Consider the following 15,052-nt stretch of genomic DNA (forward strand, 5'->3'; position numbering starts at 1 on the left):
GCGAGTTTGTTTCCTTTTTCTTAAAGCCGCTAAGCCGTTAATAGCCGCTAAGCTGCTAATAGCCGTGCTTCGCAAGACGAAAAAAACCGCAAGACGAAGAGACTCGCAGAACGGATTAATTTCGTCTTGCGAGGCACCACTGTACAGGCAGATGTTTGCATTGCATTTGTGAAAAGATGTGATACAAAACTGCAAGAGTAAAGACGCACAACGACTACTATAAAGGATATTTACGTAATTCAGGGTAATACTTACAGAATCTGGATCTCTTTGTTGTTCAAGAAAAGCTGAAAATTCCACCAATCTGAGTTTAGTTGTTCCAATAGATCGACCTTGCCAAGCAGGAACTGAGGGGGCTGGAGCCGATGCAGGTTCAAACCCTGAAATATAAATGATCAGCAACGTCTTTGCTAGCTTTAGATTACGATTGCATTGTATTATTTATTATTGTGGATGAAGAAAACTTGACGCCAGCCTATTTTATTATAACTGTTAAAATTCAACTACTTTTAAGCTCGCTCTCAATTGCTTGGAAATATGGTTATTTTACATTTATAACATTTGTGTTTTACTTGTTGTTAAAATTATATTGCTGTTTCCTCCCTCAAGTATTACATTCTTCTTTGTAAACAAAAGAAAAGCCTATCCAATATATTGTATTTGATGTATCAGGACTGTGCAATTCCTTCTATAATACCGTATTTACTCAAATCTAATGCTCACCTTTTTTGGCCAAATTACATTGCAAAAATTAAGGTGGGAATTAGATTCAATGGCACATTTACATTTGCCAGCAAATACTTTTTTTGTTTTGTTTCAAGGATCTGAAAATTGAGGTGTGCGTTAAATTTGATGGTGCATTAGACTCAAGTAAATACGGTAATTAGACAACACTTTACAAGAAAACATTAAAATAATCACAGAAACCTCAGTAAAATAAGTATAAATGAAGTAGTCCAAGACTGATGCAACTCTGAAAGATTCATTGCTGGGAATGTTTGTATCCATAAGAGCCAAGGAGACCAATCTTAATGAAGTCAATAATCATTTTAAAATAAAGTCAATTAATTGAATGATTTTATATTCCTTTAGTTTATTGCATATGAGGCCAAAGGGTATGGTTTTAGATTTAGAAAGGACAAAGAAATGTGCCATTTCTTCACAGATGTTCCTACAGTGAGGAATTCTGGAACAGGTAATGCCACTATGGCTCTAAAAGTAGATGTGGATTAGATGATTCGAATGCATATTTCATCATCTCTGCATAGATAAATATTGCATACACAAACTCACAAATACATTCATCCGAGCTAGATGACCAATGAGACTACTGAACTCCCTTGTGTAGATGTAATTAAAGGCTGCAACCTGTGCCAGCCACTAAATACGGAGTGGGTCCAAAAAAATCTAAACAAATGGATAAATCTGTAATTGTTACCTGAAATGGGAGTTGCGACAGTTGGCTGTATAGGGTAGGCTTGCTGGACAAATGGCTTTATGCTGAAATAAACCATTGGACAATGAAGTCAGATATTAACTGAAGTATTTAATAACAGTAACAAGAAAGCACATTTTGTTTCTAGTAAAGACAACAGTGTAAACCTCCTTTTAGAGCAGTATTTCTTAGTCTGAATTAATGGCCTAAAGCAGGCTTCCTCAACCTCGGCCCTCCAGATGTTTTTGGCCTACAACTCCCATGATCCCTAGCTAGCAGGACCAGTGGTCAGGGATGATGGGAACTGTAGTCTCAAAACATCTGGAGGGCCGAGGTTGAGGAAGCCTCATCTAAAGCTAGTCCATCCTGGGATGAGTGTAGTGTAGAGATTAAAGAGTTGCAGTCCTGAGGAACAAACACAGATTTAAAATGGAGGAATCCTCTCTCCTTGCCAGCGGCGTAGCGTGAGTTGTCAGCACCCGGGGCAAGGCAAGTAATTTGCGCCCCCTAACCCGGGGCAAGGCAAGTAATTTGCGCCCCCCCCCAACCCCTAACCTGCCGATCTGAGTCGAGTTGCTGCTGGCACTGCCGCCCAAACCACGCCGCTTGCCCGGAGGAGGAGGGGGGCAGAGAGGCGAGGAAAATGCAACATGGCCCAGCAGCTGCAGCAGCAGCAGCGGAGGCGGGGCTGTGAGGAGGGGCTGCCTGGCACGTCCTCCGCGGCCCTGACGCGCGGGGCTGAGAGCCGCTGCCTGCCGGACGCCTTCAGCCCGGGCGCGCGCACAGCTCGTCGGTTCCACGAGACATGGGGCTCTGCTACAGCCTGCGCCCGAGGCTCTTCGGCGACTCCGGAGGCAGCGAGCGCGCCCCCCCCAGATGTTGCGCCCGGTGCGGCCGGCCCCCCTGGCACCCCCCACGCTACGCCACTGCTCCTTGCTCAGCAACTTCAGATTGGCACCTCAATGTGTATGAGCCAGTGGCCCACCTTAGGGCCACCAAATCCATTCCCTGCCCCCTTTTTTGGCTCCATAGCTGCTTGCTGCTAATATTTTGGTTCATTGGTCAAATCAAGAAATACACAAAGCTGGGCTGGGGAAGTGTGGAAGCCCTTCCTAGTGACTGGCCTTCAGGATGTTTGGGACATGACTCTCTGCCAACACCTCCACAAAGAGTGTGATTGGAAGTGGACCTCAGGACTGTGCACATCCATTTGTTTGTTTAAAGTTTATTAGCCGCTGTTCAGCCAAAGCGCTTGAAGTGGCCAAGAAGAGGCATGTAAATGTACAATGGGAGTACCATATTGGTCCAAATATAAGCCACACTTTTCCTCCAAATTCTGACAGCGAAAAGTTAAAGTGTGGTTTATATTTGTGAATTTCCCTTTTCCCCAACAGCTCTGGTGAGGCTTGGGAGCAGCAGGTGGGCTGCGCACCATTGCGCCACGCTGCCGGGCTGCTCTTGGGGAGGCCGTTGGCAAAGTGGCACGGCTCCCCCCCCAGGGAGTAACCTGGGAGTGCGGGGCAGCGGTGTGGCAGCGCCACTCCCAAGCCTACCTCGAGCTGCCAGAAAGAAGGGCGGAAGGCCAGTGACAGAGCAGTGCGGCTCTCCCCCCCCCCCCCCAGGAAGCAGCCCGGGATTGTCTTTTTTTCTCTTCCCTCCTTCAATTTTAAAAGTGCAGCTTATTTGCGGGTGAGTCTTATATTCGGGCCAATACGGTAATTCATTGTTCTAATGAGGAAAACATTCAGTCAGGGGAAGCATTTCGACTTGCCAGTTGGAAGAATCCCCCCACTCCTCACCCCACACACTGTTCCAGGGGGGTTTCTTACACACACACACACACACACACACACACACACCTTTTTTCCCCTGGGGGACGGGGGAAAGAAAGCCCTGTTGTGCAAGTGGAAGTCCTTATACAGGGCTTATGCTGATGGGACTCCCGCCCACAATATGCACAAATTAGTGCCTAAGCTGAGGGACAGGTCAGCCTTTGCTAACCTGGTGCCCCTCAGATGTTTAGGACTACAACTCCAGTCAGTGCAGATGTATAGCACAGTTGTGCTGGCCGGGGCTGATGGGATCTGTAGACCAAAACATTTGGAGGACCATAGGATACCAAATGCTGCCCCAGGCTGTGTAAACACCACACATTAAAAGAACCACCAAAGGAACCTGGGAACTGTACATTACCCCTCACAGAATTACAGCTCCAACTATCAATGAGCCATGGGGTTTTCCAGGACCACACCAGACGTAATATTAAATGGATGCAAGCATTTACCATACCTGACTTTTGTTCTTTAGTTAGCAGCTGGGGTGGGGAGAGGGGGCAGAAAGTATCTGGACCATGATATGTGAGGGATTAACCTAGCCCCACTCCCCAGGGTTGTGGTCCAAATAGAAACACATCCCTTCCTGAAATCCTAAAATCTGCTCCTAAGGTGAGGCTGGAACTAATTTCTGTACAGCTTGAGTATCCCACCATTGACCCTAACTGAAACAGCCTTTGTTTTAATCCTCATTAACAGGCACTGTGGTGGCTGGGTAAATGTGCTGGAAAACTAGTATTAAGTATAGAAAGCATTCTGGTCACAGAAATGCTTCATCTATTTCCCATGCCACCACTGCCACACTCATTACGTTCTTTAGTTATAGCCTCTGGGATTGAATTCCTCTGGCTAGGTACACATCATTTTTGGATATACACATGCATTCAAATGAACACATACCTACCAATGTGTATTGCAACATATACATACAAACAAGTGAAAACAGTGGCGCTCAGTCTCTTTTTCCATCACTTACTCTTGTGAAGATCCAGGCTGTCCTGTTTGTATCATCCCTGGCCAAAACTGCATGGGAGTAAAAAAAATTAAAAAATAAAATATTTTTATTTTAACACATACAACTTTTTTCAATTGCTCTCTTTCGGGGCACATTTCCTATATATATATATATTCCACTAAAGAATTTTATAAGGGAAGGGGGAAGTACATTTTATAGAGAAATTAATTGATCCATCCTTCATTTCCTACCAATCATTGTTCTGAAATGTACTTTTTTATTGCAGCCAATTAACTTACTCCAGGTGCTCCAGGAAACGTCGGACGGGGAATTCCTGGCAGCCCCAACTTATTGTGAATCGCTGTTGCAGATACTATTTGAGCTGATGACATAGCGGCCATGTGCTGGAGTGCTTTGTCCTTTGCAGTCTGATCCTTCAACATGACAATTACAGGCATTCATTAATAGACTGGACACAACAAATCACACCAAGCAAGCACAGCTAGGAAGCACATATGCTAAAATAAATTTTATTTTTTTTAAAGCACAGGAAATGTGAAAAATAAAAGCATACCATGCAGGGGGGGAAATGTAGCACAAGGGGTAAAATACATTTGGATTTCCTCAGGGTAAAGTTCTCTGCTCCATATTATCATGACTCGGTTTAAGTAGGAATACAATTCCCTACTGCAAATCGGTAGGAAGTCAGCTAGAATTTAACCCAGGACTGAATTTTATTCCCCCCCTCCCCACAAACCAGAACAGAGTCTGAACCATCATTTGAAAGTCTTTGTTGAGCCCAAACAGGAACACAACAGCAGCAACAAAATCAGGTGACTAGGTCATAATAGAGATTTGCCTAAATACGCAACAGCCCTGATAGGGGTAATGATCTGAAGGCAGCTGAAGTTATGGTCTTGCTGAAGCTAAGCAGGTTTGGCTCTGGTCACTGCCTGAAGGTGAGACTGCCTGGGAATTGCATGTAAGCAGCCTTGGGCCCCATGACAAAAGAAAGGTGGGTTATTAATGTAGGAAACAAATGATGTCACTGATTGCAACCAGATGGGAACCTGAGACCCTGAAACTAACATCTATAAGGATATTTAGGTATTTCTGGAATCCACCTGGCTTCTCTTTAACAGCCCTCTCTTCAAGAGCTCAGGAGAAGGAAGCCTGTTGCTTTAAAACCCACACTTCACTCTAAGAGGCTGGAAGAAGAATAGGAAGGCAGGGCAAGGCAAGGCATGCACTGCACAATATTTCACACATGCTGTAGTGCTAAGCTACTGCTGGTGCCTATTAAAGTTGTGGAAAACTGAACTGGAGGATTTAATCCAGCCAAAGTTAAATACTTTTAAAGCCTATTGCTTTCAGCAGCAGAGATTTAAACCTGTACTTAAGGCTTCTGTTGAAACCAAGCTTTCCTTAGGTCTGACTGTACCCTTAAAGGCTCCACACCCACACTCGGTGAAGTAGGAACCCCAGAAATACTTGGGAAATACTTGATTCCATATATGTTACTACATATACTATTTATGATACTAAATGCTAAATAGGTTTATTTTATAACAACCCTCAATCTATAAATGATACTGTTCAAAATCAGCAGTGGACTTGCTCTAATGCAGTTTCTCCAACTTAGGTCTCTGACTGTTTCTGGACTACAACCCCCATCATCCCTAGCTAGCAGGACCAGTGGTCAGGGATTATGGGAACTGTAGTCCAAAAAGAGCTTGAGATCCAAGTTTGGGAAACCTTGGTCTAAAGGTAACCCTGGTTATCCCCAATCCCAATTATCAGCCACGCCAGGGTCAAGCCAGAACCATGGGCAGGTGCACTATGGTTTAGATGTGTGGTGTGCAGAGCAGGATCCCTGAAGTAGGTGGCTGGAGCTGGGAGGTACTGGAGTCTAAAGTACAGCAGGCACTGCTCTCTTGAGAAGCAAGGGCAGCTTGCTAAGCTCCTGGTGCTTATGCCGAGTAAAAGACTGAAGAGGGCTCTGAGGCTTGAAAGTGTGCAGTCCATAGAAGCTCAGGTCCCAGCCTGAAACAATCAAGTTCAGATCCCAGCCCTGAAGTAAATGACCTTTGGGAGTTAACCAGGCAGCAGTTTTATATTTCTCTCTCACCCGATTCCAAAGGCTCATGCTAAGGAAGCTAGACACAACCCAAACACAATGAAGCCCTTGCAGGAAGGTTCTCAAATCCTACACAGGCCTTCCACAGTACGTCTAGTCTTAGATTTGAATACTTGGCTGCACAACTGCACAGGGCCTACATGTCACTTGGTGGCTGCTTGTGAATAACAGAACCAAGCGTGTGAAGTCAACTGCGCGAGGAAGATGCATTTCCCTGGCCTCACTTTCCCTGGCATTTCCCAGCATTCACACACTGAGCTCCCTCACCTCCACCATCACCATATGGGACCACAGCGCAGGGAGGTGGCTCCTTTGGGTAGCTCTCTGTGAAGCGGCCTGTAAGCCCTGGATTTGGGATCCCATTGGGTAAGAAGACACTGGCAAGACATGGGAAACCGTACCATGGACCTCCAGGTCTTTCTAGGGAACCAGTCCCTTGTTACGAATAAATCTGGCTTCAGCAGAATTCTGTAGCAGCCTTATTTATATATTCCACGCCACAAGTTCCTCTTGCTTTGAAGGAAAAAATGTTTTGGGCGAAAGCTAAACTTTGGGTATAAGACTGAACGATAAAGGAACACAAGCGCTAAGAGGCAGATTCATTGTTACAAGCAAAATCGCAAGCATGCTAGCCAGGAAAGCATGCCATCCAATATGGTATACGAATCCGCACACATAATTCCCCCCAAAGCCCGTAATGAGAGGTTGAGCAGCTTCTTCATTTCAACAGCTCCTTTAGAAACAGCAGAGGCTAACAGTACAGTTAAAGCTAGCTAAAAGAAAAAAAAGAAAGAAAAAAGGGGGGGGGAGCCTGCCAAGCACAGCTGAAGTATGTAATACTTGCTTTACTGAAAAAATACTTACCATGCTTGTTACCTGGATGCAACAACAAAAAGTTTGTTAAAATGCTTCTGTACAAGTGCAGTTTCTTAGCAAAATATGCTCTAGCACAATTAAAATTGGAAGGTGTTCCTAGTCATTTCGTACACAGAGTTTAACAGTTATTATTAATTTTCACCAAGGAACTGATTCATCAAAAGAAGAAAAGGACTAATTGTATTAATGCCTACCACGCTGATAAAATTAAATGACCAGCTTGGCAGCTGTTAGGTCCCCATTTAAAAAGCTGTGGAAACTGCTGTAATAAAACTATTACAGGTTGCCTATTTTATGCTGGTTTGCTGGGGGTATGGGCGGCAGGGGGAGCAGCTGCTCTCAGAGGTATCTCCCCCCCCCCCCAAAAAAAATCCTGAGCAGAATTCAAGCGGAAACCTGATCAGGTGTTAATGCTTCGAGAAGCGACATTAACACCTGTGGACCCATCTGTAGCCTGCTCTTCCAGAGTCACAGGGGAACTGGCTGGGAGCAATATGGCTGCTGAAGAACCCCGGCTTTTAGCAGCAGCGGGGATGCCGTAGAGTGAGAAATCAACTTATTCAAACAATTATGCCAACTGCTTGACCTATTTTTCGACTCCTGAGGTTTTTGGGTCTTGCATTATTATTCCAAATAGTTAGCAAGGAACTCTTCAGAGTGAAAAACGAAATGAAACTGCCTCTTTCGAGCAGATTTATAATGATAAAAGAGGGAATCGGCTTTGTTTTCTTGTATCACAGGCAGCACGCGGTGACTGTACATCTGTTAGTGTCATGGCTGGGCCAGTGGCTCTCATGCCAGGAATGAAGCTTGGAGTTGCCACTCCGTAACCAGGCAGGGCAAGAGAGGGCCAAGCTCCTGACCAACCCAGAAGCTTCAGATTGCCTGCCAATTGGAGGAGCAATGTCACATGTCCATATTCCTTTTTCATTCCCAAAGAGAGCTTTTGCTGCACAAGCATGTACAGACCCCGAGGGGCTATATAATTCATTTGTGGATCAATGAAACTGAGGTCAAGAGAAGGATTATATTATTCAAGAAATTTATAACAGCTGTTTTATCATTTCTTTTAATTACATGCCATTGTATTTGCATTCCATTTGGTCACAATTTAACAAATAGATATGTGCATATACATTTTATATGTATCTGTGTATGTTGGGTGTGAGTAGGGCAGAACAGCTAACATAACTGCAGAATGTACATAAAAAGTGTGTCCTTTTGGAAAGAAATTTTCTATTCAGTAGAATGAAAAATCGGGGTGGGAAAATTTCTTACTTGTTTGGAGTCTTAAATCATTTCTTGTCTGAGGGAACCCCAGGCAAGGTGTGGTTTGTTTGTTCCAGAATAACTAATGACCCACTATTATCTGGATTAAATGGCTAATTTGTAAAATAAAATATGATGTATAAAAAAGGCATATTACAGCATATTAGAGGGCATGGATAGGACTAGGTAGCATTCAGGGTCTCTTCAAATCCTCTGATTTTATTATCAACCCTACATAAAGAAAAGGAAGCTTTACCTTCCTCACTCATATGCAGCTATTTCTGAGGTAACTCATAACAACTGATTAATCACACATTAAAATGCTACATGACAGTCTGAGCAGCTAGTGAAGAAGACTACATCCAATTAAAACTGGATGGGGAATTTAGGCAGGCAGATTAGTAGTAATTACTGAAACTGGAATTTGGCCAAGATACATGACTTAACACCCGTATTCTCCACCTTTGAGTGCACTGGGATCTTTAATGAACACAAGCGATCAAGACCTTGACTTCCTAAGAAAACGGGTGTGTGTTTCCACTGTCAGTTATGCTGCAGTAAATACGAAATGGCTTAATTGTAGTCATGCAAAATTATGCAGTCACTAGGCAAATGTGAAGCAGAATTTGTTTAGAATAGTTTGCCTTCAAGTGCCATGATTGGCTTCTGGTGCTAGTAATGCTAACATTATTTTCCTGTCGTTTACAGTAAAGTGTTCCTTGGCTGACTCTCATCTAGTATTGATCTTTGAAACCTTGGAACAGGCAAGCATTCCCCCAAGGTGACCCTGAAATAGTCCTTGAATGTCTCTTGCAATACGTTATTTTCCAAAAAGGGGCGGGGCTTAATTTGCTTCCGTATTTTGTCATTTTTGATCCATACAGGGACCATTGCAATACTGTTTCCCAAGAAAAATGATCGCCGCCCAAGTAATTATCTACATATCCTTGTTCCCTAAAATGTCCCTTCTACTTCTGGGAGAGAATTTGGAGGGTATCACATGTGAGGCATGGACTCCCAATAAAATATGTGGATAGAGAAAGTGGGCGATGTTCTCACATAAATGGCCAGAAGAGATGGGATGGGTGCCTAGGCTGGGAGAAGTTGGTTAAAAAGAAAGAAAGCGGGTACAGTCGTACCTTGGTTCTTGAACGGAACGCGTTCCAGGAGTCTGTTTGACTCCCAGAACCATTCAAAAACCAAGGCTACAGCCAATGGAAGCCGCGGAAGACGTTCAGCTTTTGAAAATCGTTTGAAAACCGGAACACTCACTTCTGGGTTTCAGTCGTTTGGGAGCCAATTTGTTAGGAGCCAAGGCGTTTGAGATCCAAGGTACAACTGTAAACCCAATGGCATTGCCTTTCTGTCCAAGCTGTTGCCCCTGGTTTGGCTCCACCTACAAACATGTGGAGGAGAGAGAGCATCCCAAGAGCTCACTTCACTTCACTCCACTCCACTCCTTGTGCTCTCCAGATTTGTGATGTGTGGTTTCCATGTGCACTAAGTGGTACACACAGAAATTTTTCTGGAAGCCTAATCATGCAGGGTTCCTGATGATTGGAAAGGGTCTACAAACAGAGAAACCCCATTGCTACCATTTGCTCGATGCACAAAAGTCAGGTGGTGGGGGTCTTCTGCCACTATCCTGCTCTCTTTCCCACGTTTCCTCTATGTGTGAAGCCAAACGTAAGAAAGAGCATGTGAAGAAAGATTTATTTGAAAATGAATGGTTATGTGTGGCCAACTGCATGAAAAATAGAGTGGTAATGAGCATTGCAGATGGGAGTAGGCAGAACAGCAGGAACAATTGTTGCATGTGGACAGAAAGAAAGGAGGATGCTGGGCAAGTAGGGGCTATAAAGCAGGTTCTTGGAAGAGAGGAGTGATCTTTGGTTCAGAGAGAGGGTTTCCTGCTCATTGAGATGTACCAGTTGTGACCAGTTCATAAGCAGTGACTAAACCAGGCATAGGTAAACTCCGACCCTCCAGACATTTGGGACTACAATTCCCATCATCCCTAGCTAACAGGACCGGTGGTCAGGGATGATGGGAGTTGTAGTCCCAAACATTTGGCAGGCCAGAGTTTGCCTATGCCTGGACTAAACACAACAGCCCTCTCCCCACTGTGTATCTCCAGTATCTTATATTCAGAGTTCTATTTTTTTGTTTCTCTGTAACAGAAAGTGTCATTTAGTGATTATGGTGGATAGCCACAGATAAGACTTGCACTCCACAAATTTATCTCATTCCCTTATAAAGCTATTGCCACACTGCGTGGCAATGAATCCCATAAGCAATTTATGCACTTTGTGAGTAATTGCTCTGTCTGCCACACATACTCTAACAATAGTTTTCATTGGGTGATTCTAAGGTTGTGAAGGAGCGTAAGTAAAATGCCTCTCGATCCATCTCTTCTCCTCATTATGGAATTTTAGAAAAACTTCCTTATGGGTCCCCCTTTCATCTGTTTTTATTCTGAGCTACAAAACACAATGCACCCTGAGCAAAGGCTAAAGGGAAGGCAATCCACCTTACTGAGAATTTTGGTTGCTCTTGCGGGGTCAGACAAAGTAACTGTACATGATAAAAGGAGAGGGGAGATGGGGGGCATGTGTGTAAAACACAAAAAGAGCTTTGGAGCTGAGGAAAACAGAAATCAAAGTGCTTGTACAGAGCACAAGGTGCTGATGGTCATCCGATGCATTCGACAAAACTCTTGAGGCTGCCTCTGTTATGAAGCTGAGTGTAATATGTTCATGATTAATAATTTTATTGTTTACTACTTTGTTTACTACTTGTTTTCAAGTTGCAAGCCATTAGAGAACATTAACAGATATGGGATATATTAAAATTAAATGTAAACCAACATTTACATTTGTTCCCTCCCAACTCTACAATGCTATTATATCTTTTAATGAATCAGAGCCCTGTGTATTCTTGAGTGCCAACTGGTTTTGAAGTAAATGCCATAAAAGATTAACATGCTGGCCATGTTACATCCACCATAGTTCAGTTTGCTGTATACAAACTTCTGCAAGCCTCTGACTAGCACCCTTCCTCCCTTCTCATTTTCTGGTTCAGAAGGGTTTGGAAACTGCTGCTTCCATTTTTGCTTAGCCATAGTTTGTTGTATCATCTAAACTGACAAATGTGCTTAATGTTAATTACAGCTTTAAAAAACTAAACTAAACTACAGACAAGCATGATGTCCAAATGTGGTCATTCCATTTTTTTAAAACCTGTGATAAAACAGGTTGGAATGGATTTTTTAAAGGCAAGAAATTAGCAACATTTGTTCATCATCTGTTCTAAAACTAATGTACACTTCGAAATAATTCATTGAGCCTAAGCAACCTACTCAAAATGCTTTCGTATCCCAGGGAAATGAAAGAGATATGCAATATAACTTTTCAAAATATATTCTTGGTATAATTAAAAGAAGGGATAATGTGCATTTTAAAAAATCAACAGCATAAATTATGTGGTATTACATATTTTCATTAAAACCCACATAGACATCTAACAAAACATTACTTTAAAAAATGTTCAGGCAAAGAAGCTGCAATTTGCTCTTAAAATGAATTTTACAGTAAAGCATGAAATACTAGCATAAAACAGTTTTCTAATAAGTAATTTTACAAATCTTAGTTCTGCATTTAGACTGTATTGATTAGAATAACCTCTGAAATTATTTGCTGGAGCTAAAAAAAAACAAACCATGGAAGTATACAATTGTACTGGGCAAAAGACAGTTGAATAATTGTAGCCATGATCTCCAATTTGCTTATTATTAGAGAAGACAGTAGTAAATACAAAAGCCGGCTATTTCAGCCAAGCAATAGCTAATGCTAAAAGAGAACCCACATTCAAAGCTATTCCAACTTGCTGCCTAATGAGGAGCAATTAATCCATCTTATTGTATCTCAAAATGCAGAAGACTTCATTCACATCAAAGGGAATTTTCCAAGGCTTTTATCATTGTTCATTTATTAAAAACAAGAAAAAGAAAAAGGCTCTATAGAGCTATCTTTAGCATCCTAACTGTCAACAGTATTTTCTTTTTACATGCAGGCAGCACAGAATGTACACTAATGGATTTTAAAGCACCACATACATGCAAACTGTAGGCATTTTTAAATTTTTTTGGCTTCCTTTAATGAATTTTAAGCTCACATGCTAATGAATACTGGAAATCAAAGCCAAATATCTTGTTATCTCTAGGACAAAATACCCTTTTAATATCCATACACCTGCTCAGATCTTTTGGGGAGAGATATCCACATCTATTGTCCCCCCAAGTATGAAACTGTTCCAGTGTTTACAGAAGTAGCACATTATGGCACACCAATGCAAAAGGTGGAGTTGTGACATTTCCTAGTTTTAGTGGTATTCTCTTCCTGAACTATCAAAATTGTCATAACCAACACTGAGGAAATTTCCATCACCTATGGATTTTCAAACTTGGGTTAGAATGTGTAGACTTCTCCAGACTATACATGGGGGATTCCAGAGGCGTTTCCCACAGCAAGATAGGGCAAGGACAACCATGTGTTCCTTAAGACTCAGGTTCATGTACCTAGAAACCATCCTCTTCAGTATGTGCCTAAAGGTACAGCTGCTGCCATGTTAAAACGCTTTTAGAAATTGCTTGTTTGAATGCATATTTATTAAAAATGTATTCAAACTGGCTGTATTCTTCTTGATTATTAAGGGAAAATATGTAGTCAGGCCACACTCTGATTTTAACCCTGATATCCCACAGTCTTTTGTGGGCAAATGGAGTCGTTCCATTTGTGGGCAGCTAAGTTTGTATTTAAGCCATTTATCATTTGGCCTTTGGTTTTTATATTCTGGGACTTGGCCCTAATACATTATGATGCTTGGGCAAAATATCCTAGAATTTCTGCTTGTGCAACAGCAGACTTGCCTCCCTCTGCTTCCCTCACACACGCCCTGGATCCTGGAACAAATTTAGGAGTTGTGAGGGAGGAAAGAAGGGGAAGTCCCATCATGCAAGTAGAAATCCTTGTGATGATGAGAGGCACCACTTAGTACCCCCAATGGTTCTCATCATTTCTTCATTTGCCTTTCAATACTGGGTTGCAGCTCCCACAGAACCCAGCAGCTGCCCAGAGAAAAGCACTTTTAACAGCTTGCTGGTGTAAGAGATGAAATCTTCCCTGACCCCCTGCAAGACAAGCTTGTTTCCATGTACATGTGGATTGGACCTTATGGCCTATCAAGCATCGTATGTCTGGGCTTGTGTTAACTGAGATGGCAACTGTTGGATTGGCCACTTCTGTTTACATGGTGTTTCTCCCTTGGGTATCATAACTAGAGAGGATGGGCTTGCTGTTTCCCTTCTTGATTCTGCTTATCTCCACACCTAAGGTAAGGGCTAGTTTTCCATATCCGCTTCAGTGGCATTTCTAGATTTCCTAGATCCCCTGAAGCAAGGATGTTGAAGCTGCACATTGCCCTGCTCCTATAACATGGCACTTACAGGGAACAGTATGCTGCAGGATCACATCACTAGCAACATTGAGATATAATAATAATAATAATAATAATAATAATAATAATAAATTTTATTTATATCCCGCCCTCCCCAGCCGAAGCCGGGCTCAGGGCGGCTAACAACACTAAAATAGTGCAACATTATAAAAACATCAAAGAATTAATTAAAATCAAAATTGATGGCAACCATAAACTAAAGTATTGTAAAGATTGCCAATATTCAGCAGATCTGAAAAAGCCCACACAGATACAAATAAAATCTGAATATGGGCCATTATTGTGAATACATTCTATTCAGATCTTCTGCAGGACATAAAATGTCATAAATTGGAGAGAGACACTTGATCCCACTGCCCTCATGCATTATTCTGTCTGATTGCATGATGCCAAGTGAACAATGCACTAGTTGAACAGTCGTCATCTGTCAGAAATGGGGACACTGCTGAAGTTCAGAATTATCAAATTCAGAATACAGATTTGCCCAGTTTTTAACATTTTGCTGTATGACTCAAATTGTATTTCCCTGAAGACATACTACAGCTCAGAATGCAAAGGAGTAGTGTCCCCTTTTTGGAAAATAAGCTTTTAGCAAAAGTCTATTTTCATCCCTAGTCATGGTGGCCTCTGCTTCATACAGAGGCTTACAGAGGAAGTCAAAACTTGTATGAGACTTTGCATCTTCACAGAAAGCCAAAGTCTCTATCTTCTCTGATTTTACAAAGTAATTGAATAGGTTTGATAATATCTTGGCTGATGTGTCCCAAAAGAACTGCAAGGGGACACTACTCCTTAGAAGGACTGGTAGTGCAAGAGTAAATGTACTCAGTGCTCCACCTGCTGCTGCAGGCAGACTGAGAGTAGGCACTGCTACCTCAGTCTCCCACCTAATCTGCACCAACTCGGGAAGAGGCTTGGTACAATTAGCTGTGTGCCATTTCTAGTACTGTGCTGGAACTGTCATTCAATTTCTCAAAAGTTTTCTTTCCCTAAGAATGAAGCTTCCATTCCCCCCCCTACCCTATTCTCAACGC

General features: G+C 42.5%; 1 protein-coding gene across 12 annotated transcripts in view; it reads right to left on the minus strand.

The window, feature by feature from the left end:
• Positions 1-15,052, minus strand: part of TEAD1 (TEA domain transcription factor 1) — a 186,235-nt gene that overhangs the window by 25,820 nt on the left and 145,363 nt on the right. For 8 of the 12 annotated variants that reach the window (XM_081012405.1, XM_081012404.1, XM_081012410.1 and 5 more), the window contains 5 exons: positions 7,224-7,235; positions 4,522-4,656; positions 4,244-4,290; positions 1,439-1,500; positions 256-380 (listed from right to left, as the gene is read on the minus strand). In XM_081012405.1, the coding sequence (XP_080868531.1) occupies positions 256-380; positions 1,439-1,500; positions 4,244-4,290; positions 4,522-4,656; positions 7,224-7,235 (381 nt within the window). The remainder of the gene's footprint in view (positions 1-255; positions 381-1,438; positions 1,501-4,243; positions 4,291-4,521; positions 4,657-7,223; positions 7,236-15,052) is intronic. The other 4 variants (XM_081012402.1, XM_081012401.1, XM_081012409.1 and 1 more) reach the window with 1 other exon arrangement.

Source organism: Podarcis pityusensis, assembly GCF_964106645.2.
Source record: "Podarcis pityusensis genome assembly, chromosome: 1".
Classification (NCBI taxonomy): Eukaryota; Metazoa; Chordata; class Lepidosauria; order Squamata; family Lacertidae; genus Podarcis; species Podarcis pityusensis.